The 23,384-nt window shown below is 46.7% G+C and overlaps 1 protein-coding gene across 2 annotated transcripts; it reads right to left on the reverse strand.

Annotated features, from left to right (window-relative positions):
* Window positions 1-9: 9 nt before the first annotated feature.
* LOC144329239 (maestro heat-like repeat-containing protein family member 9) lies at window positions 10-21,841 on the reverse strand. Of its 2 annotated transcripts, XM_077936558.1 has the most exons (8): window positions 21,254-21,841; window positions 20,282-20,413; window positions 19,215-19,325; window positions 14,065-14,160; window positions 10,062-10,184; window positions 8,518-8,672; window positions 3,829-3,976; window positions 10-3,431 (listed from the first exon to the last, which is right to left on the reverse strand). In XM_077936558.1, the coding sequence occupies exons 2-8, from the start codon at window positions 20,324-20,326 to the stop codon at window positions 3,246-3,248; spliced, it is 864 nt and encodes a 287-aa protein (XP_077792684.1). In that variant the 5' UTR covers window positions 20,327-20,413; window positions 21,254-21,841; the 3' UTR covers window positions 10-3,245. The 2 variants fall into 2 exon arrangements, with proteins under 2 accessions (XP_077792684.1, XP_077792685.1); XM_077936559.1 differs by lacking the exons at window positions 19,215-19,325; window positions 20,282-20,413; window positions 21,254-21,841 and adding an exon at window positions 15,450-15,579.
* Between the last annotated feature and the right edge of the window lie 1,543 nt (window positions 21,842-23,384).

A 23,384-nucleotide genomic window follows, 5' to 3' on the forward strand; every position in this document is an offset into this window, starting at 1 on the left:
TGGTGTTCCTTTTTTTTTTTTTAAAGATTTTTATTAAAGTTTTCAAAGTATTACAAAAAGAAAAAAGAAAAAGAAAAAATACAAAATAAAAATAGTTAAAAACAATTCAATCTTTTCATGTCTTATCTTTCATTCGCTTGTTCCCCAGACCTCCTCACACCTCCCTTTTTTTTATCCAGTTCAATTGGTTGGTTCAGCAAATCCTTTCCCTCTTTATTTTTATCCTAATCTTTAATCTTAATATGTTATAACTTTAAATTATCCCCTATTAACAGTCCATTTTTACACATCTTTATAACATTACTGCTGAAAACCACTTAGCTTCAATCCAACATCGTTCTAACATTCATTAATTTTACAATATTTCTGTAAATAATCTTTAAATTTCTTCCAATCTTCTTCCACCGACTCTTCTCCCTGCTCTTGGATTCTGCCGGGCATTTCCGCCAATTCCATATAGTCCATCACCTTCACCTGCCATTCTTCCAGGGTGGGTAGATCTTGTGTCTTCCAATACTTTGCGATAAGTATTCTTGCTGCTGTTGTGGCATACATAAAGAAAGTTCTATCCTTCTTTGGCACCAATTGGCCGACCATGCCCAGGAGAAAGGCCTCTGGTTTCTTCAGGAAGGTATACTTAAATACCTTTTTCATTTCATTATATATCATCTCCCAGAAAGCCTTAATCCTTGGGCACGTCCACCAAAGGTGAAAGAATGTACCTTCAGTTTCTTTACATTTCCAACATTTATTATCGGGCAAATGATAGATTTTTGCAAGCTTGACTGGTGTCATGTACCACCTGTATATCATTTTCATAATATTCTCTCTTAAGGCATTACATGCCGTAAACTTCATACCTGTGGTCCATAACTGTTCCCAGTCAGCCATCATAATGTTATGTCCAACATCTTGTGCCCACTTAATCATAGCTGATTTCACTGTTTCATCCTGAGTATTCCATTTCAACAGCAAGTTATACATCCTTGACAAAGTCTTAGTTTTGGGATCTAACAGTTCTGTTTCCAATTTTGATTTTTCCACCTGGAATCCAATTTTCTTGTCCAAATTGTATGCCTCCATTATTTGATAATAATGAAGCCAATCTCGCACTTTGTTTTTTAGTTTTTCAAAACTCTGCAATTAAAAACCATATTGTCAGGAAAGCACTGTACAATGTCTGGATTAAGTATAAAGACTTGTTGGAAAATAAAACTCCAAGGTGGTTGTCGCCAATGGAGGCAAAGGCTGGGAAAAGACTTAAAATTGAGTCCAAATGGCCAAAATACTGGGAAATTTTAGAACAAGAAGGGGAGAAACTGAAATTGCAGAGTTTTGAGAAATTAAAAGATAAAGTGCTAGACTGGTTGCATTACTATCAAATAATGGAGGCTTGTAAGATGGACAGGAAAATTGGCTTCCAGGTGGAAAAATCAAAACTGGAAACAGAACTGTTAGATTCCAATACTAAGAATTTGTCAAAAATGTATAACTTGCTGTTGAAATGGAATACACAGGATGAAACGGTTAAATCAGCTACGATCAAGTGGGCACAAGATATTGGTCATAACATTATGTTTGCTGATTGGGAGCGGTTGTGGACCACCGGTATGAAATTTACGGCATGTAATGCCTTAAAAGAAAATATTATGAAAATGATCTATAGGTGGTACATGACCCCAGTCAAGCTTGCAAAAATTTACCACTTGTCTGATAATAAATGCTGGAAATGTAAAGAGACTGAAGGTACATTCTTTCACCTTTGGTGGACATGCCCAAGGATTAAGGCTTTCTGGGAAATGATATATAATGAAATGAAAAAGGTATTTAAATATACCTTCTTGAAGAAACCAGAGGCTTTTCTCCTAGGTATGGTCGGCCAATTGGTGCCAAAGAAGGATAGAACTTTCTTTATGTATGCTACAACAGCAGCAAGAATACTCATTGCAAAGTACTGGAAGACACAAGATTTACCCACCGTGGAAGAATGGCAGATGAAGGTGATAGACTATATGGGACTGGCAGAAATGACCAGCAGAATCCGTGACCAGGGAAGAGAGACGGCGGAAGAAGATTGGAAGAAATTTAAAGACTATCTCAGGAAACATTGCAAAATTAATGAATGTTAGAACGATGTGGATTTTAGAAATTAATGGTTTTCAGCTGTAATGATTAAGTAAAAAGAAAAGAAAGGTTAAAAACTAAACAAAAATTAAGGGAGAGGATTTGCTGAACTAATGAATTAGAAACTGGAATACAGAAAGGGGAGGTATGAGGAGGTCGGGGAAGTAAGTTATAAGAAAATAAGGGAATGAAATTATACTTGTTGTGTTTGTGTTTTTGTTTGTAATACTGTTTTTCTTTTTGTATAATTTTTGAAAATTTAATAAATATCTTTTTTAAAAAAATCAAAACTCTGCAATTTCAATTTACCGTTTTTTTTTGCTCCATTGGACGCACTTTTTCCCTCCTAAAAAGGAAGGGAAAATGTCTGTGCGTCTTATGGAGCGAATGTGTGGTCCCTGGAGCCAAATCGCTGTTGCCCTGCGCTGCTGGGGTGCTCTTCGGGGATGTGGGGAGGAGCACGGTGCTCTGCCGGCAGCCTCCGCTTTTCCCTGAAGCCCCGGCAACGTTTGCAAGCAGCGGGAAGGCTGTGCGCTCCTGGGCTGCTCTTTGGGGGTGGGGGGAGGAGCCACGCGGCTCTGCCGGCAGCTTCTGCTTTCCCCTGAAGCCCGAAAAGGTTTGCAAGCAGCGGGAAGGCTGTGTGCTTTTGCCCTGTGCTCCTGGGGTGCTCTTTGGCGGGGGGGGGGGGAGCCACACTGCTCTGCCTATAGCCTTTGCTTTCCCCTGAAGCAGCCTCTCACATGTTTCCAGCACAAGCTGCAACCTTCCGGCTGCGATGGAGACTTAAGGTTTCATGACACGTGAGTCCCACCACAACAAAACCAGCCCATCGGGCGGGAGAGTCTCCAACATCCTTTCCCACCCTAATGTCCTTTGGACTACAACTCCCATCTTCGCCAGAGTTGTGCTGGCTGGGGCTGGTGGGAGTTGTGGTCCAAAGCGACTGAAGAGCACAGGGGTTGGGGAAGCCTGGGTCTCTTAGCTACCCAAGCTAAGCAGAACCTCCATGTCCAAGTGCAGCCTATCTCTCTGGGGAGGGCTGAGCCATCACTGCTATGGGTCAGGCTTGCAAGCGCCCAGAGAGAGAAGGGAGGGCCCCCCCAAATGTATTGGCAGGTCCCTTACGCCAGCGGATGGAGATGCGAAGGGGGCTCCGGCATGAGACTTGCCGCCCTCGAAACTCTTCTGCTCGTCCCAAAAAGAAAATAGATCTGAGTGATAAGGGCAAGCAGCAGCTGGGGGAACTTGTTCTGCAGTACATCCGAAGCCTCAGGTAGCGACAGGATCAGACACAAAGCGTTGGTAGCCTGGAGGGACAAGGACAGGAGAACAACATTCAGCAGAGGACATCGTCAGATCAAGATCTCCCAACTCTCTATGCAGGATGCGACTCAAACCCCTGGTCCATCTCACTCAGTATTGTCTACACTGACTAGCAGAGGCTGTCCAGGGTTTCAGGCGAGGGACACCCTGACCTGGAGATGCTGGGCTCTTCTGCATACAAAGCAGGTGTTCGGCCCCTGAGCCAGGGCTGTGCTCCAGGAGCCCCCCCCCCCCAGCGATGGACCACTAAGATGCCGCTGGGAAGAACCCCAGAGGCCAGTTACTAAGATGCAATGCCCCCCCCCCCAGCCAGAAGCCCCCAGCCCCATCCAGCTCCCATTCAAGAACAACCCAGGAGAGAGAAACTGAGTGGTTTCGTACCGCCATTGGCATTTGAGAAGTGCTGCGTCGCCTGTACGTGACTTCTGCGTTGGGGTCTTCATCCTGTAGCCTTTTCAGGAGGGGTCTCAGCAGCTTGCTGCTGGAGTACGGATTGGAGACTAAGGCCTTCCAGATCGCTGCAGCACTTCTGCAATTTGTCAAAAGAGAATTTTTCCTTTTTCCCTTTCTTAAAAAAAGTCAGGCCTTCTGTATTTCCTTTATATCGCACGTGCATTAGCAAAGAAAGAAACTACTATTCCCCTTTTTGATATGTAACACAGGGCACAATTTTTTGCAAGTCTTTCAGGAACAAGGAACAGTTAAGGAAGAAAATCAAGAAAGGGAGGAAATTTTAATCTCCCGCACTTTAAAAAAGAATCTAAAAGATCCACCATTATGTCCCCCACCGAAAGCAGTGACAAATGGCTGTATCTGCACAAGACAAAATCCCTCGCTGGACTCAACAACAGAACTAAAATGACTAAATGCTGTCAACCAGCCACCAACTCAAAAACGGATCCTACGCCTGCTGTCCTGGAATATTGCAGGGTGGGGAAACAAAGACGGAGACCCAGACCTAATGAACTTCTTTAAAGATTTTGAATTAATACTTCTACAAGAAACATGGTCAACTAGAGATATTAAAATCAATGGATTCACCTCCTATACGAAACCCGCATTGAAAACAAACACGAAGGGCCGGCCGAAAGCAGGGTTCTGTTGTATGATCAAAGACAACTTAGGGTTTGAAATCAAGCAGCTAGAAAAATGCTTTCCACTTGCACAAGCTCTACTTTTAACCGAAAAAGACGATACTTTGCTACTTGTAAATGTCTATATCCCCCCAACCAAAAACAACAGCAGCAGTGAAAACTGGTCACAACTAACCTTTTATATAGAAAATTTGACCGATAAATACCCAAATGCCTCACTGATAATAGCAGGTGATTTTAATGCCAGAGTGGGAACCAACAATGAACAACTATGTAGCAAACTAAATTGGAATACTGATAATGATATCGCACATGCCCTGAAAATAGGACGATTCTCCAGAGATAGGGTTGTAAACAACGAAGGCCTACGCCTACTTGAATTATGTAACAACTTTAATTTGCAGATTGTGAACGGTTCAACAAAAGGCGATAGAAGCGGGGAGTTTACATACTTCTCCCCCCGAGGATGCAGTGTCATCGACTATATTCTTGTCCCTTATAATATTATAAATTCGATCATGGACCTCAAAATTGGAACGCGTACTGAAAGCGACCATCAGCCATTATCGTTGTCTATTAACTTAAAGGACGAAACCAAAATAAACAAGTACAATATCATAGAACCTTCTCAATACAAACAAATGACCCAATTAAAATGGTCCCAGGAAATGAGTGCAGCAGTGGGGCAAAAACTTACAGCCAACCTGAGAAAACAAATATTATCCAACTTAAAGACCACGAATTCCTATAGTGATATCCCGAAAATCTATAATGAAATCTTCCAAATGTTCGTAGAACTTAGTACTCCACCTAAAGTTTGGGTACTTAAACATAGCGCTAGCCCTTGGTTTGATGATTAATGTTTCCAGCTAAAAAGAAAACTGCGCCAAATATTTAAAAATAATCGCACTAAACTAGAGCCCTCTTATCTTGATGAAAAAAGAAAATATCATTACATTCTGGCCAAAAAGAAACAGAAATATGCAACCCAAAAATGGCTACAATTATTCGACTCAATTCAGAGTAAAAACAACAAAGCGTTCTGGAACCTAGTGTACGGAGGACTGAAAGCCGAAAATCAATTAACTCTACCACCAATTGCAGAATCCAAATGGTCCCAATACTTTACATCTGTATTTAACAATCTACACAGTGAACCTAAAGGAAATGAGACCACTAAAAATAAAATCAATAAACTCCAGGAGTGGCCAAGGGTAGAAGAAGAGGAAATTAGAGAGATAGTTAAAAATTTCAAATCGGGGAAATCTCCTGGGCCAGACGGCCTACCAATAGAATTATTTAAGACCTATATAGATTGGTGGGCAGAACCCTTAGCTCAATTGTTTACTCTCATAGATAAATATGGGATCATACCTGAGATATGGTTAAGATCAATAATTATCCCAATCTTTAAAAATGGCGACCCAAAAGAACCAAGGAATTATAGACCGATAAGCCTATTATCAGTGATAGGGAAAATCTACGCTAAGCACCTTTTATCTAAACTCCTTACCTGGATGAAAAATCTAAATTTACCAGGGAAAGAACAAATAGGTTTCTCCAAAGGTTGCTCTACATTAGACCACTGCCTTATACTTATGCATTTGGTCGAAAAATACAGATCCCAAAGGCAATCTAAGATATATGCTGCTTTTGTAGATTTTCGTGGTGCATTTGACTCAATTGACCGCCCAAAGCTGTGGAGGAAACTCGCAGAATTAAAAATTGATCAGCGCTTATTGATTCTAATACAAAATCTATACTCTTCCAATACCTGTCAAGTCAAACTTAACACCAAAGGTCACCTTTCATCAGACATTTTAAACTCGAAAGGGGTAAAACAAGGGTGTATTCTTGCCCCCTTTCTATTTAATTTATTTTTATCAGACTTGCCAGATCACCTTCAAAAAATAGAATCACATGCCCCTAAACTTAATCAGAAACCAGTTCCTCTCTTATTATACGCAGACGATGCTGTCCTACTATCACTAACGAGCTTGGGTCTGAAACGTCTTATATCTTCTCTGATCCTTTACTGTGAATGTAACAAACTCTCTATAAATTATGAGAAGACAAAAATTTTGGTCTTCTCGAATGGTTGGAAATTAGAGAAATGGAAAATAAGAGGGCAAGAAATCCAACAAGTGAAAATCTATAGGTACCTGGGAATCTTATTCCAGAGCAATTTAGGGTGGGCAAATCATCGCACAAATGCCATAAAACAGGCAAAGTGCACCTCATCAGCAGTTGCCCGTTTTTATTACCAGAAAGGTAATCAATTTATTCCTGCGGCCAATCAGATATTTCAAACAAAAGTGCAATCCCAGATATTCTATGGAATCCCGCTATGGGTCCAAGCATATAACAGTGATCTAAAAAAGGTTCACTCCAGCTTTCTGAGACGTACTCTTGGACTCCCAGCTGTGATTAAATATGAAACAATGTGTGCAGAAATAGGCATACACACAATGGAATATTGGGCCTGGTCCACCTCAATAAAGTACTGGTTACGCTGCCATTTTCGCTGCCCCCCATCAAGTCTGCTAGCAGATTTGCTCAAGGACTCCTATAAATCAAGATGGTATCAGTACCTCGAAAAAAAGATTGAATCTTTGGGCATCGAGCTGGAGCCCTTGTACAATTCCAACGAGCAATACATTTTCCATAATATCCTAGCTAGATTAAAGGATGTCGAGAGACAAAATATTATGGCAGCTGTAAACAAAATTTGCTCCCCCATATTCTATGATTTAAATATCTTAGATAGCAGAGCCAATTACGTCACTAAATTAATAATTCCAGCCCAACGCAGGGCTTTTATGCTGGCCCGTTTGAATGTTTTTCCCTCAGCATTTGTCAGGGGAAGATATCAAAACATCCCTAGAAACAAGAGATTCTGCAGATGTTCTATGAATGTCCCGGACACGGTAGAGCACATTCTCTTTCATTGCCCATTGCACAGTACGCTCCGTCAACGCGTGCTGTCCCCTCTTTTGGGTGGTCTGGAACCCCAGCAAGGTGAATGTGTGGGATTCTGCCTATCCGACGTTGACCAAAGGGTAACGGCGGGGGTAGCCGAGTTTTTGGTAGCAGTTCTCCAAGGAGCAGGTTAACAAGGAAAACCACTGATTCTATATGTATATATATATATATGTATGTAGCCAACTGCTGCCTTTCTGTATATATTTCAAGGCTTTTATATGTTATATAATATGTTATATATTTTTTCTTTTATCGTTTTATTTGTATAATGCCTAATAAAGGTTTGATAAGTAAGTAAGTAAGCAAGTATGAAACGGAAATATAAATTAAGAAAGCCCACTTAAATTCAGCTCTCCCTATTTCCACTTTGCAGATTTTCATATCCAGTTTTGCCACTTAAACACCTTTTGCAAATCAATCTCCTCTAATTTTATGTCTTTCTGTATGTTATTTCCACCAGTTCATTCATTTGTGTGCCTACGTGTGTGTGTGTGTGTGTGTGTGTGTGTGTGTGTGTGTGTGCTACTTGACTGGAGAACTGCATTGAAAAATTCAGAATAGTGCGAATTTTGAAATACGACAGTTCTCATTTAGGAAACTGCAAATGACGTAAGCTCTCACTTAAAAGTGACCCAAACGGAATTTGTTCCCTGTCCCTCGCAACTGTCCAGAAGGTGTGTGTGTGTGGAAAACCTGGCATGGCTTCCACCTGAATCTTGAACAGAGGTTTGATCCACAGCGGGTACTGCTTTTCACAGCGTGGATGAAAGCCTCATTCCCACAGAGCAAGCAGTTTCCAGGGCACAAAAAGTTGGCAGCTCTACTTCAAAAACCTGGGAGATGCCCCAGAGTTGGGAAATCTCCATCCGTGGCTGATGGGCTGTGGCCTGGCTTGGTGGATCGCAGGTTATGCAGGGCATCTGAGACGCCCTGAGATTTGCAGGCAAAATGGATATATCCCCCCATAACGCACTCATCTCTAAGAGGCCCTTACTCATCACACTCCAGCGAGCAGTCCAACAGGGTATCTACGACCGGGTTCAAGCGCTTCACAGCAAGGTTGACCACAGCTGTGAGTGTCTCATCCTTAGTGCGGGTGTCTGATATTCTGTGGAGTTGGTTGTGAATCTCCTTCACAACTATGGGCAGCTGGAAGAAGATAAAAGAAGACCAGGGTGAGAAAGTGTGGTGAACCTGAAAGAAAATGAGGCTGTGTGTTTATTTCTTAATATACGTCAAAAACATACACCACAATGTTAGCATAGTCCAGGCTTCCTCAAGCTCAGCCCTCCAGATGTTTTGAGACTACAATTCCCAGCATGCCTGACCACTGGTCCTGCTAGCTAGGGATCATGGGAGTTGTAGGCCAAAAACATCTGGAGGGCCGAGGTTGAGGAAGCCTGGCATAGCCCATTGGCTTGGCAGTGCCTCATGAAACGGGCACCAAATGGGTCAACTTTTCATACTCTTTTTCTGCCCAAGGTGGCAATGCATGCTTCTCTCTCCTCCCCATTTCATCCTCATGAGGTAGTTTAGACTGAGAGACCGTGACTGACCCCATGAGTTTCCTGGCTGAGTGGGGATCTGAGCCCTAGGTCTCCCAGCGCCTGGTCAGACTCTCTAGCCACTGCACCACACTGCCTCTTCTTGATCCAGCAAAGGTCAGACATGCAGGGAAGCAGCTCTCCTCACCGCAGTGGCCCATCAGATGCACAGCTAGGGCTACTCCACCATTCTCCTGCAGGATCCATTGGCCTGGCAGCTTGCAGCTTGTAATGCATATGGGTCTCTATCCAGGGCTCACAGTTGTGGCAGTGCCTGAGTAGTTTGGGGTTGAGATCTTTCTATCATCTATCTATCTATCTATCTATCTCTATCTATCTATCTATCTATCTATCTATCTATCTATCTATCTATCATCTATCTATCTATCTATCTATCTATCTAATGTTTTGTGTAATGTGACCTTTTAGAATACAGTCATACCTCGGTTTACAACCTCTTCAGGTTGCGTTTTTTCAGGTTGCAGACCACCGAAACGGGGAAGTACCGCTTTGTGCATGCGCAGAAGTGCTGAATCGCAACCCGCGCATGCGCAAACATGGGTTGCAAATGCTGCGGTTTGCGAACGTGCATCCTGCATGGATCACGTTCGCAACCCAAGCGTCCACCGTAAGTAGAATTTGGCATGCAGTTTAGACCAATGGGCGCTTGGCTTCAAAAGATTTATTCTAATACAATGCATTTCCATATGTTATTTACACTAATTTATTCATTTTCTGGACACTTTTAGCTTGCACAATCCTTTTTGTAGACACTGTTTGGCCAGGAAATGGCCCTGAAAAACTCAAGGATGTATGAATTTCAGAGGCAGCTTATGTTTCCGTTCTCATATTGTTTCAGGAAGCCTGGATTTGATAGCTTTGGCTTTAAATGTGAACTGCTCTGAATCTCTTCCTCATCTCCTAGAAGGCGTGGGCTGCTAACTGAGAGCTGGCTGCAGTCTTAGCAAGAAACAGTCCAAAAAGCCACACCTACCTTGGCCATTTTGGAGATTTTGGAGATGTCGGTGTAAAAGATGGCGGGCCCAGGGATGAAGAAGTCTTCTCGGACCCATTTGACCACCTTGCCTTTCCTGTTATTATGTCTCCACCGTCTTAGCTAAACGGGGTCAGGGATGGGGATATGCAGGCAAAAGAACACAGCATTAGTGCTCCCTGCACAAACCCCCCCGTTTCCCCACTGCGACTCACAAAAAGATTCTCAGTTTCACCTCAAAAATTATAATTCAGAACTGGGAAAGATTCAGAAGGGGTCAACCAAAACTCCGGGACATCCAATGAAACTGAAGTTTCAGGATGGTCGCAGCATTTGGGGGATTTTCCGTTTAGAAAAATGGTGAGGAAGAGGAGACATAATGTATAGCAAGGGGAAAGTGGAGAGAGAGAAAGCTTTCTCTCTCTCCCTCCTAACACGAGAACTCCTGGACCTCCAATGAAACTGAAGTTTCAGGGTGGTCCTCCTTCTTGCAGTGCACAGCTCAACTTTGGAACTCCCTGCCACAGGAGGCATGATGGCCACGGACCAAGGTGGCTTTCAAATTCATGGAAGAGAAGGCTACCCATGGCTATTAGCCAGGATGGCTATGCTCGGCCTCCACGGTCAGAGGCAGCAAAGCACAGGAGGAGAAAGAGCTCTTGAGTTCGAATTCTGCTTGCTGGTTTCCCACAGGCACCTGGTCAACCCCTGGGGGAACAGGATGCTGGACTGGGCTGGGCCACTGGTCTGATCCAGGCGGCTTTTCTTGTCTTCTTCAGCAGTGAATCCCTCCCCTCAGACTGACCTCTCGTCTCTGGCCAAAGGGGTGTTTGCGTTAGGCCAGTGCTGGCCCAAATTCTGGCCCTCCTGAGCTCCCATCACCCCCAGTAGCAGCCAGCCTGGGCAACACTCAGGGATGATGGGAGTTGGAGCAGCCTCTGGAGGGCTGCAGATCTCCCACCCTGCGGCTTGCAAGAAACACCCCCTTTCCCAGCACCCCCCTCACCCATTTTGGCTGTCATGATGTCATGGAGATGGTACAAGGCCTCCGCTGACTGCAGGCCAATTTCCTTCACGTTGTCTGCCAGGTGAAGGGACATGAGCCCCACCAGCTGTCCAAGAAGGGGGAAATCCTGGGATATCTAGCTCTAGGAGGTGGAGAGAGAGATGCACAGTCAGCCCTCGTCCCACAGAGCCCAGCAAGAGAAAACCGTCTGGCATGCTTTCAGGCGGCAAAGGTGGCAGAAGGGCGCAGGCAAGAGACCTGGGCTTAGGTGGCCCACCCAAGGCTTGCCCCATGGCTTTCCCCCCAGCCAGAACTCACTGGAACTCAGTTCTGGCACCTCTCAGGTGGGCGCTATTGCCATTATAAGAGAATGTGGGAGGTGAGTTCATGGTGATTCCTGGCACCTCTTTTTCTAGGAAAATAGCACTGACTGGCACCTTCCCCTGGGATGGACATGCCACACCGCTTTGGGGAGCAGGGGAAAATCCATCTAGTTCACACCTGAACTTTCCAAAGCAATACGCCAACCAAGACACAGGTTTTCCTTCAAAATCCTCGCTTCTACAAATTTGGCAATGCAGTTCTCCAAAGCACCACAACAAAATGCAGATGTTACGGGAGAAGGTATACAGAAATGCACAAGTCATAAAAGCAACATGCTTGAATCCTGGGTAGACCAAGTCTCCTTTTACCTGTCTACTTTCTGGTACCCCTGGATACATCTTGGCAGCTAGAGGCCCAAATATCCTCTAGGGCTAAGCGTGCCTTTTACCAGCTTTGTCTGGTTTGCAAACTGTGGCTCTTCCTAGATGGGGATAGCCTGACCACTGTAGTCCATATTTTGGGAACCTCAAGGCTAGATTACTGCAATGTATTCGGGGGGGGGGGGCTGCCCTTGGATCTGCTTCACAGGCTCCACCTCGTGCAGAGTGCTGCGGCCAGATTGCTGGTGGGGGCCTCGGGCTGAGAAAATGGGACACCATTGTTAAAACAGCTGCATTGGTGGCCCATCTATTTCTGAGGAAGTTTCAAGGTCCTTCTATTCATTAACAAAGCCCTGACCATCTGAGGTCCAGGCTGCCTCAGGATGTCAGGAACTCATATATCCCAGCTTGATCACTGAGAACATCTATGGGAGTATTGTTAAACCAGAGGGAAAGGGGGAGACATGCTAACTTGCTATGTTATTATATATCTCATGCACAGATGCAGAATCAATTTAACAGCCTGGCTGAAATTTCCCAAGAGGCATCCCTCTGTCTGAAGTTGGAAATAGCAAGATGAACTAAATGGGTTTCTTGGCAAACCCAGCAAAGTGATTCTTCTGTTCTTATGATCTACATAGGTCAGGAAGGGAATTTCCACACACAACCCTCATATTTGCTCAAGGGTTAGACCGGTTAGCCTGATTCTGCCCTGGATATGATTCCAGAAGGGTTTTTCCTGTGGGATCGGTGCTGATTAGTACCAGCTATTATTGTATTCACTAATGAATCACTTCCCTCGAGGCACGCAACATATGCAAGTTTTAATTTTATTATTTATTTATTTTATTGCATTTACCTCTCAGCTTTTTCTGCAGAGAGCTTAAGGTGGTCCTCCTCCACCTCCTCATTTAATCCCCACAACAATCCTGAGAGGTAGGTTAGGCCAAGAGGCAATCACAGGCCCACAAGGTCACACCCAATGAGAGTCATTGCTGAGCAGGGGGATTTGAACCCGGGTCTCAGACCAACACCCTAACTACTACACCACAGTGTCTTACACAGCAGCCATAAAACATTATGTCAGTATAAATGCTAGCCTGTATCCCACCCTGTAACCTACCTCCATTGAATCTAGATTTACCCTTTCCGGAGAAAATCCGACAAGTTAAATACAAGTTATAGCAAGTTAAAAACGAAAATGAAAAAAGACCCATTCGCGTTATCTAATCGGAATGATCTGTTATTGTATTCCTGTGTATTTATATTGTAAACCACCCTGTGATCCTCAGATGAAGAGCAGTATGGAAATTTAATACATTAAGAAAAACACACATCTGAAATTGCAGCATTAAGCCTTGGTCACTCACATCAAAGTCCAAACGCTCAGAAACATATTTCATTAGAAAGCTGGTGCTCTTGAGAGCTGTTTCGCGCTCATTGATTTTTGTGGAGTCAATCCAGCCATTTGCAAATTCACAAAGCTTTGGCTACTGGCTGGATCAATCATGCCGGGACCATAGAGGGGACAAATTTTAAAAAGGGGTTGTTTTGTAAAGGAGAAAGTTTGCTGCAATTTGTTCTACTTCATCATCATCATCATCATCATCATCATCATTATTTTATACCCCACCTTTTTCCCTGACAGGGACTCGAGGCAGCTTACAAGCAAAATAAGTACAACTTGAGATATAGAAAAAAGAAGCCATTAAATGAAACACATTGAACATTAATAGAATTAGAAATTAATTGGCTGTTGGTTTGTTTTTGTTTTATTGTGTATTTTGTGTTCTCATTTTGTTTTTTCATGTTGTGAACTGCCCTGTGATCTGTCATTTGTGTGTTTGTGATAATTACAATAAAATAACATACACCTCACCACAGCCATAGCCATGGAATGCAGGAAACATCCTTAGACCAAGCCCAGCCATTGATCTACCAACCTTGGTGTTGGCCACAGGTAATGATGATTGGCAGTTGGCCCTTTGGGGTATTAGATAGAGATTCTTTTCCCAGCCCCACCTGGAGATGCTGAGAAGTGAACCTGGGACCTTGAGCATGCAAAACAGATCCTCAACCCCTGAGCCATGGCCCTTCCCCTAATGCCATCAGCAGAGGACATATCTTTGAAAGGAAACAGATGTGTGCTTTGCACAAACATTCCTAGCAGAACAGAGGCCCAGTTCACCATCAGCATCCACAACCTGTGAGTTGGGCACAGACGCCCCCCATGCAATCATTTCAACAGGATCTGCTGCCTCCCCCTGCTCTGACATCTTGGGGGCTCCCTTACCACTAATATATCCTGCAGCGCCTCCAGAGAGGGGGCCTCCGACAGCAAGCTGGTGAGCATGTTGAGGCAGGCGTTGACCGTCTGCTGATAAAAGTCCTGAAAGCAGAGAAGCAAAAGCGGTTAAAAGCTGAAGACCCCCGTGGAAATCCCATGGGCTCTGGAGCCTTCTAGTCCACCATCCCCGTTCCACAGTAGCCAACCAGATGACCCAGTGGGAAACCCACAAGCAAGACGTGAACTCCTTGGAGGTTTTTAAGCAGAGGTTGGATGGCCACCTGTCACGATTCTATGGTTCTATGCTGACTGGGGCCAATGGCAGCACATCTGGCGAAGCACACATTCCTCAACTCTATTTCTTTTCAATGAAAGGAAAGTCTTTTTGCAGCCCGAAGCCAGAATGAGAAAAGAGGGAAAGAGCAACGGGGGGGGACTGTTGTGGTAAGACTTTATTTCTATACCACCTGTCCGTTGCCCAGGTGAGGAAACACCTTTTGAATGGCACACAGAAACAAGAGAATCCAGTTAGGGACCCAGTATATTAGGGCTATTGCAATAGGGCAGCCTTGCCCTCCAGCTGCTCAGCAAATTCGTGACAAAGCTTATGCAGGGGTTCAAACACAGCGCTCAAAGAGTCATAAACATCAAACGTTCTTTGACATACACCAAGAAAGGTTACAGGTCATGGGATATAAAGACACAGGACTCCACACTGGGTTCAACTTCCTTGGGGTGTCCCAAACCATTTGGCCCTAACTATCGTACTTTAACCTCCATTGCCATAGCAATCAAATCTTCAGAGGGGGCTGTTGCTGTTGTTGTTTATTGAGAAGGCCTTGTGGCAGCTGACTCACTGCAAGAACGGAGGTTACAGGGAAGCAGGCAGAGGGCCTTCTCGGTGGTGGGGCCCACCCTGTAGAACACCCTCCTATCAGATGTCAGAGCGATACATAATTATACTTCCTTCTGAAGACACCTGAAGGCAGCCCTGCATAGGGAAGCTTTAAATATTTGATGTCTTGCTGTGTTTTAATATGTTGGAAGCCGCCCAGAGTGGCTGGAGTAACCCAGTCAGATGGGCAGCATATAAACAAACGAGCAAAGAAAATTAAATGCTGCATAGGAGGAAGGCATGAGAGTCACAAAATGCAGGAATCATTCGTGGATGCATTCTAGCCAAAGGTTAAATGCAATTAATATTGAAACATGATTAAAATAAAATAAAACCACACCCAAAGTCCCTGGTTGTTACATCATTGTGATGGGCCAAGTGTCTGTGGCAGCATTATCTGTAGCTTACACGGCCCAGACTCTCTGCCCTCAAATCCTTTAACCTGGCAACTCCATTTTCCTCCATTCATATCCCTAGAAGCAGAAGGTCCAGTCACCTGGCTCTGTGATGATTGCCTGGGACTCCCGGCTTTGAGTTTTGTAAGTTTCAAGGAGGGCAACGAAAACACCTCCTTGATGCTTTTCTTAACTAGCTCAGACCGAAGCATGGAGTCCATAGGTGGTCTCACGGCACTGAAGAGGAAAGAGAAAGGAGAGGAAATGCTCAGCACCCAGCAGTCCACTCTCTCTCCAGCCCAGCCCACTGGACAGCACCTTTGCAACTGGCAAGTGGGTCCTCCTAGGGGAGAAGAGTGGGCTTCCTGGATCTGGGAATCAGATCCATCTTTCACCTGGACAGAGCTCTACCTCCTAAGAGCATAAGATCAGCCTTCTGGACCAGGCCAATGACCCTTCTAGTCCAGCATCCTGTTCTCACAGCGGTGAGAAACCAGGGAGCAGACCATGAGCCCAAGAGCCCTCTCCCCACCTGTGGCTTCCAGCAACTGATGTTCAGAAACATTGCTTCCTTCCGCTGTGGAGGTAGAACACAGCAATCATGGCTAGGAGCCATGGACAGCCCTCTCCTCCTGGGAGAACCTAGCCTCTTTTCCTTAGGCGCTAGTGACATCCTGCTGAGGTTGCCACAATGTAGGGCTGCCTTGCAAGAGGGTTTGGAAACTTGAGCTGGAGCAGAACGTGACCACCCAGAAATTGTTTGGGGCCAGATGCTCAGAACCTGCAACCCTGATATTTTACCAGAACTAGACCTACAAAGCTATTAAAAAAAACAACAACACTCTGGGGGGAAAAAACCCCAGGAGATTCCCCTCCTTTTTTCTTTTTTCTTTACTCACAATGATGCAGATGGTGAGCTCCGCTTTGTGCGGGAAGATGACATGGCCCACATTCGTTTGCACAAGCGCCTTGGTTGTTAGAATGGCTGCCTTCATAAGGCCCTTTTTCAGAGCCTCGTCCTAAAAGGAGAAGGGATTTTATAAAATTGAGATTGAATCAAAATAACAAGGAAACATAAAGCCACGCTGACCCTAACCCTAATTCTAATCCTTACCCTAACACGAACCCAAGCCCAAAATAAACCCTAAGCCTAACCCAGAAATGGTCTTGTTAGAGCAGTGTTTCCCAACCTTTTTTGGGCAAAGGCACACTTGTTTGATGAAAAAAATCTCGAGGCACACCACCATTACAGCCCCGTGACGTCAGCGCGCAGCGTCACGCCAGGAGGGACGCACGAAAGTGTAACTTTCAATTTTTTTCCCTCCCCCTTGCCGGGGAACCTCCAAGTGGGGTGTGAAGCGAGCGTACCTCAAGACCGAAACGCCTAATTCCTAGGGGGAAAGCATAACTGGGCGTTAACCGATCGCAAACCCTGTCCTAGCCCATTAACATAGGAAATTAACATATACAACGCGGCAAGACACCGGTTTTGGAATCCGTTCCTTCCCCCTCTCGTCTGCCGAGTTGGTCCCTGCCCCTCTCGCGAGACTCGCCGCCGGGTCCGCTCTCGCGCACATGGCCCGGCGAGAGGGCGCCTCCCCTGCGCGCACGCCTGCGCGCTCTGTGCCCCCTCCCTCCCCCTTTTCGGCCCAGCGCGCCGCCTTGCCTGTTCGTGCGCCGCGCGTGTGAGGCGAGCGGGAAGGCCGCGTAGCCCCCCATGCAGGAGACCCAGGAGAGCCCGGCGGCCGCCGAGACCCCCGCCGCTCTGCCCGCCCAGGACGAGGGGCCCGGAGGAGGAGGAGGAGAGCCCGGCGGCGGTAGCGGAGGAGAAAGAGGCGGCGGCGGCAGCAGCAGCAGCGACTCGGAGGCCGAGCTGCCGGACGGGCCTTCCGCGGAGGAGCCTGAGGGGAAGAAGGAGCCGGAGCCCGAAAAAGGCGGCGGCGAGGAGAAGGAGGAGGCGGAGGAGGAGAAGCCGCAAAGCAGCAGCGGTGAGGAAGAGGAGGCCGCTGGTGAGCGTCAGGAGCAGCCGCAACCGTCTTCGCCTCCGGCCGCTGGGCCGCCTTCGCCGCCTCAGGAGCCGCCCGAGGTTGCCGCTGTAGCCGCCGCCGCAGAGGAGCCGCCGGAGCGGCACATCAGGCAACATCTCGCGGCACACTAGTGTGCCGCGGAACACCGGTTGGGAAACACTGTGTTAGAGAGTAAAATTCATGTTAAATTGCTGTTTTAGGGGTTGTTTTAAAAGTCTGGAGCGGATTAATCCATTTTGCATTACTTTCTATGAGAAAACGCTCCTTGGTTTTAGAACGGACTTCCATAACAGATTAAGTTTGAGAACCAAGGTACCACTGTAATACCCCATTTGGTCCTAAGTGTGGAGTCAGTCTACAACCCTTCAGTGGATGAAGCCAGAGACCCTGCCCTAGGGCACAGTCTGAAGGCATGTGGTGCAAGGACCTTGACGGAGTTGAGGAGGTCTGCTCAGTGCCGAGAGAACAAGCAACAGAAGTCCGTGGGAAAATGAGAGCCATACCTTCCTGGTGTTCTGGGATTGGAAGAGGAGCTCTGCCACAATGAGCTCGATGAAGCGCAGGAGGTCCTCAGGCCGCGCCCCAAGAGCCATCTGCCCGTAGCAAAGCATGATGGTGATACTGGCATTCCTCTCCCCTGTATTCTGGAGGGAAAGGGTGGGGAAAGTGAGTTTGGGGCAACACACGCCTGGGTTTCATTTTTCTTGGCTCCTTTGAACAAATCACAGTGAATATTAACCATCCTTTGGGGCGTTTGAAGTAACACTTGATGGACGTTAACTGAAAATGGAAGGAAAAGGTTCTGATCTCCTTCCAGCTGGGTTGGAGGAGAAGTGGAGAGTCAGGGGCACATGACCCCAAGGCCCCCTCAGGTTATGGAACTGTTAGATCTGCACGCAGCTACTATGCCTTTGTAACAATTCGCCTCATTTACAAATATATGGAGGTGAACACAGAGAGTGATACTCAACTATGCTTTGCTTCAAGTAGACCGGTTGAAATGAATGGGCCCAACTTAGTCATGTTCATTAAATTCAATGGGTCTACTCTAAAACATAGTGGAATGTGGCCAGCAGGCACTCCCATAAGGCACATGAACGCTTGCCCGAGAGCACCCCATTTTCAAAATCTGATTGCAGCTGAAACCTCTCCCCTCTTTCTCTCTGCCTCTCCCAACCTGCCGACTGCCTTCTCTCTTGGGTTTTGCTCCCTCCCCTCAGTCGGAGAGGTGTCCCCTCTTCCAAACTCTATGAGGTTCTTCATTCAAAACTTTCTGACAGCAGAACACTCTCCCTTGGGAGGTTGTGGACTCTCCTTCATCGAAGGCTGGAGGACCATCTGTCAGGGATGCTTGAGCTGAGACTCCTACATTGCAGGGGGTTGGACTAGATGACCCATGGGGTCCCTTCCAAGTCCACAACTCTGTGATTCTATCTTCTACGGTAACCAGGAGACAACCCCCCTCACACCAAAATTAGCTTCCACTATTGAAGAAATGTCGGCCAACCGTCTGACAAACAACCTAAAAACATGAGTCCCAAAACATCTGGAGGTCCGAGTTTGGGGATGCCTGTTCTAGATAATAGGAACCCAGAGGCTGTTTCGTATGCTTTGGTGTGGATGTAAATAGCAGCTAAGGACCCAATCTGCCAGGATCGTCTCAACCTGGTGCCCTTCAGATATTGTTGTGCTACAACTCCCATCGTGTCTAACCATTGGCCATGCTGTCTGGGGCTGATGGGAGTTCCAGTTCAAAACACATGGATGGGGAAGGGGCATCAGGTTGTGGGTGGCTGAGCCACACTCTTGCAATGCTCCTTCCTCATTTGACATCCTTACCTCAGACATCTCAATCTTCCTTGCAATGACTGCATGGCCGAAATCACGCAGCGCCATCAGCATCTGAGATAAATGGCAGTATGAAGCCACACTGACAGCCTCAGAAATTCCCTAGGGAGAACGATGCACGTGTTATGAGGAAAAAATGCTCCTTTTCCCTTATGGGGTACCCAAGAGCCCATAGAGTCCTTTTGTAGGTTCTCTATTGGTAGGAGAAAATAACCAACCAGAGAATACTGAAAAGAAAAGCAGCTAGTAAGCCTGATCTTTATTAACTGTTGCAACAGGGTGCTCACAACCACACGCAGGAAGCAGGAGGGACCCCAAACAATGACATGCAAGCCCTTATATAGACATTTTAAATTTGCCCACCCTGGAGCCCAAGACCTGCCCCCCCCCCCAATACATCATACATACATCAGAGAAGGGGCAATCTACAACAGAATCCTGTCTGACACAAAACCTGTTGGTGGGGTTACCTGGTTGCTAATGGGTTTACCTGGACAGCCTGGCTATTCTTTACCTGGACAGCCTGGCTATTCTTTCATGATGATAACTACTTAATTCCTGAGTCCAGGTCACAGGCTTGCCCTATTCATATCTTAAAAGTGCCTTTAAGGCAGGATTTGTGAGCAAAGAGACAATGGGGAGGTTTTTCTCATTTCCTCCCTCCTTGCAGAGAAACATTTGAGGTCAGTTTGGGAGAGACAAAATGGTTTCAGGACTTTTTCCTGTACACTTTCAGACAGGTGGTTTATATATTTATATATGTGTTTCCTTGGTACATTTATTTTATATCTTAGACCTTATAATTCTCATAACAGTTTTTTGCCAGCAGATCCCACTAATAGAGCACATTTATGTACATTCTTTTTCAAATGCAACACTTTCCCCTAAAATACGCGTTTATTCAAACATTGGTTGGATGACTGCATCACAAAATTACCTGTACAAATTTTGAAAGATAGCAATGTTTTGTTTCAAACCCCACTTTTGGTGGGGTAGCAAGGGAGGTGGAGAGGAGAACTGAGGTCTCCCATGGACAAAGGGGTGAGGTGGGGCAGTACCTTCTTCATCGTCAGTGTCCTCCAAGTCAGCCAGCGTGGGGGCATTGGGCAAGGCGTAGATGGGTGACATTCTGACTCGGTTTAGCTTGGAGATGCTGTTGATGGTCATCGAGCCAAGCAGCATCGGGTTGTCTGGAAACAAGGAAGCTATTACTAAGTTGCTGGCATGGATGCCACAACTCTGTAGAAGTACAGAAGAGTCACAGAATGTGGTGCCTTCTGAAGAAGAATCTCAGCTTGCTTGCTTGCTTTTTGCAAAAAGCGAGTGCCTAACCATCACAGCCGCAAAGATGGGATTGGCAGCACGCAGAGTGCTGCTGCTGAAATAGGAATTTTTCTGCTGCGGAACAGCTCCCGTTTCACTCCCTACTTCCCAAAGACAGAATTACAGGAGCAGACATCCCTAGGAGTAGTTTTTTTTAATATGCCACTGTCACTGCGAGAATCCTAATAGCGACTAACTGGGAGAATGATAAAATCCCTTCCAGGTCAGAATGGTTACAAAAATTAGTTGAATATGCAACTAGTTTAATAAAGCATTTAAAAAGAATAAAAGAAAACAGGAAACACACTTGGCCATGAAGTTCACTGGGTGAGACCTTAGGCAAGGCAGTCAGTCAACATGGCCTACCTCACAGGACTGTTGTGGGGGGGAGGGAAGGAAAAGATCAGGGCAGTGGGCTGGCAGTCCCTGCCTCAGCCTGGTCTCCCTAACAGGGCTGTTGTGAGGGAGAAGCGCCATGCAATGAGCAAGAGAGGGAAGAAAGGCTCTTTGCGGCTCCATCCCTCGGCCGTTTCCATGGCAACCAGGGATGCCACCTCCACCTTACCTAGGATGCAGGTCACCCCCAGGGTGAGCTTCTCCAGGTAGGGCTTGGTGCTGCTGGAGCTGCTCCCGCTGCGCAGGGCCTTCTCCTCCATCCTCTTCCTCCTCCCTCCCGCATCAGTCCCTGAACACCTGTGCCTGCACACCTGTGTTGTTGTTGTTTAGTCGTGTCCGCCTCTTCATGACCCCCTGGACCAGAGCACGCCAGGCACTCCTGTCTTCTACTGCCTCCCGCAGTTTGGTCAAACTCATGCTGGTAGCTTCGAGAACACTGTCCCACCATCTCGTCCTCTGTCATCCCCTTCTCCTTGTGCCCTCCATCTTTCCCAACATCAGGGTCTTCTCCAGGGAGTCTTCTCTTCTCATGAGGTGGCCAAAGTATTGGAGCCTCAGCTTCAGGATCTGTCCTTCCAGTGAGCACTCAGGGCTGATTTCCTTAAGCATGGATAGGTTTGATCTTCTTGCAGTCCATGGGACTCTCAAGAGTCTCCTCCAGCACCAGAATTCAAAAGCATCAATTCTTCGGCAATCAGCCTTCTTTATGGTCCAGCTCTCACTTCCATACATCACTACTGGGAAAACCATGGATTTAACTATATGGACCTTTGTTGGCAAGGTGATGTCTCTGCTGTTCGTACACCTGTACGAACAGCCAAACGGGAGAGACAGCACCATGTGGGCGTTTTTTTTTACCCCTCTCGCGATCCGTAGCTCAGAAGCTACACCGCGAAGGCTTTCGGGAAACGCAGTTCTCCTTTTCATTCTCTTTCATTCGGTGGCGGTTCTGTAGGGGGAGGAATGGAGAGCAGGTACTACGAGTCCCAGAAGGCAATGGGAGAGCCGGCTTCTCCTCCTCCTCCTCCTCCTCCCTTCCCCCCCACCCCGTTCCGAGTCCTCCCCATTGGCCGGCTCCTCCGACTCCGTATCTGGGCAAACCCCGGTCCCCGCCAGCCAATGGGAGCCGAGAGGCGGGCGCGGGGGAGTGGCTGGGCGGAGAGACGTTGAGGTTGGCGGTTGTTTCAAATGGCAGATGTGGCTGCTCGTTGGAGTAAGGACCGTCTCTTTACCTCAGGAGGAACTCGCGGCGGTGTCAGCTGGGAAGTGTCGGGAGGAGAAGGAAAAGCGGGGGGGGGGGGTCTAATTTGACGGCGGGCCGATGATAAACGAGTGCAAAGGCTGCCGTGGTTCCTGAGCATGTGCAGAGAGCCGCCTCCGTCGCCTCAGGAAAGACGCCCCGCCGAGTGCGGAGCCAGGCCCGGGGGTTACGGGGAAGCCCCCACTCCCAGGGCGGGGGGACCTTGGCCTGCCAGCCTCCCTCGCCCCTCGCCCTCCTCTGCAGGGCTGTTGTGAGGGGCCGGGGAGCGTCGCTTGAGGCGCCCTGGACTCCACAGGGAAAGAGCAGGCGGGAAAGGTTGCTGCTTCGTCTTCCAGTTCAAATGCTAGTCTGCTCCATTCCCCCACAGCTCCCTCGAAGTCTCCATTCCGCGCACAGCGTAGCAACCCAGATAGTCGCGCTGAGCGGAGACTTGAACTCGGGGCTTCCCGGCTTCCCCCGTCAACTCTCAGCTGCTGCAGCTGATTCCAGCTTTTCTTTGTGGTTCCCTTTGGTGGAAGTTTTGGTAACTTTGGTGGCTGCCGGCATGGGGAAGACGGGGCTGGTGGTGGGGAGACGCATATTGCATGGCCCTTGAGGTGCCTGTATGTCTTGGGGGACGTGTCCTTATGATATTGTCTGCCTCCATAGCGTCGCTTGAGGGAAAGAGCGAGTGCTAAACAGGGCTGCTTCATGTTCTACTACAAATGCTGGTGCAAGACCATATAACACCGGTCTGAAATAACCACAGAGGGGAAAAAATTCAAGCATTTTAAATCTTGAATAGCATTTATTGAAACGATAAGCTGTTTTTTATTGTAAGCGTTTCCCCTGTACTACTGCATTTAGCAAGGTAGCCTTTAACATTCACACATATTGTATTGATAGTTATATGATATATTCACGGCTTGACTTTTGTACACTTTTGTCAATAGCACCTTGGGCACAGCAATCTTTTGCTCCTGGAAAAACTGCGTTGTCAACCAATTGAGAAATAACATCATTAATAAGGATTAAAAAGGGGGCAAATTGGTTGGTTTTTTTATTGTTTAGAAACTTGTGTTCTCTTCAGTTCTTAATTCATCTGGGGCCGAATATGCAGCCTCTGGTGCTTGAAATACTTTAATTGTAGATTCAGAAACACTTCTTCCATGTTAATGATTGCTTTTTAAAATGCTGGTTTT

This window comes from Podarcis muralis, chromosome 11 (assembly GCF_964188315.1).
Source record: "Podarcis muralis chromosome 11, rPodMur119.hap1.1, whole genome shotgun sequence".
Taxonomy (NCBI): domain Eukaryota; kingdom Metazoa; phylum Chordata; class Lepidosauria; order Squamata; family Lacertidae; genus Podarcis; species Podarcis muralis.

What these genes read in the sequence shown, in the direction of transcription:
- LOC144329239 (XM_077936558.1), bottom strand. Translation starts at nt 20,326, where the DNA reads ATGCCCCCACGCTGGCTGACTTGGAGGACACTGACGATGAAGAAG. An exon ending in GGAAGATTGAGATGTCTGAG is followed by an intron (nt 14,161 to 19,214) that starts GTAAGGATGTCA and finishes CTCTGCTTTCAG; the next exon opens with GACTTTTATCAGCAGACGGT. An exon ending in TGCTCGCTGGAGTGTGATGA is followed by an intron (nt 3,977 to 8,517) that starts GTAAGGGCCTCT and finishes GACAAATTGCAG; the next exon opens with AAGTGCTGCAGCGATCTGGA.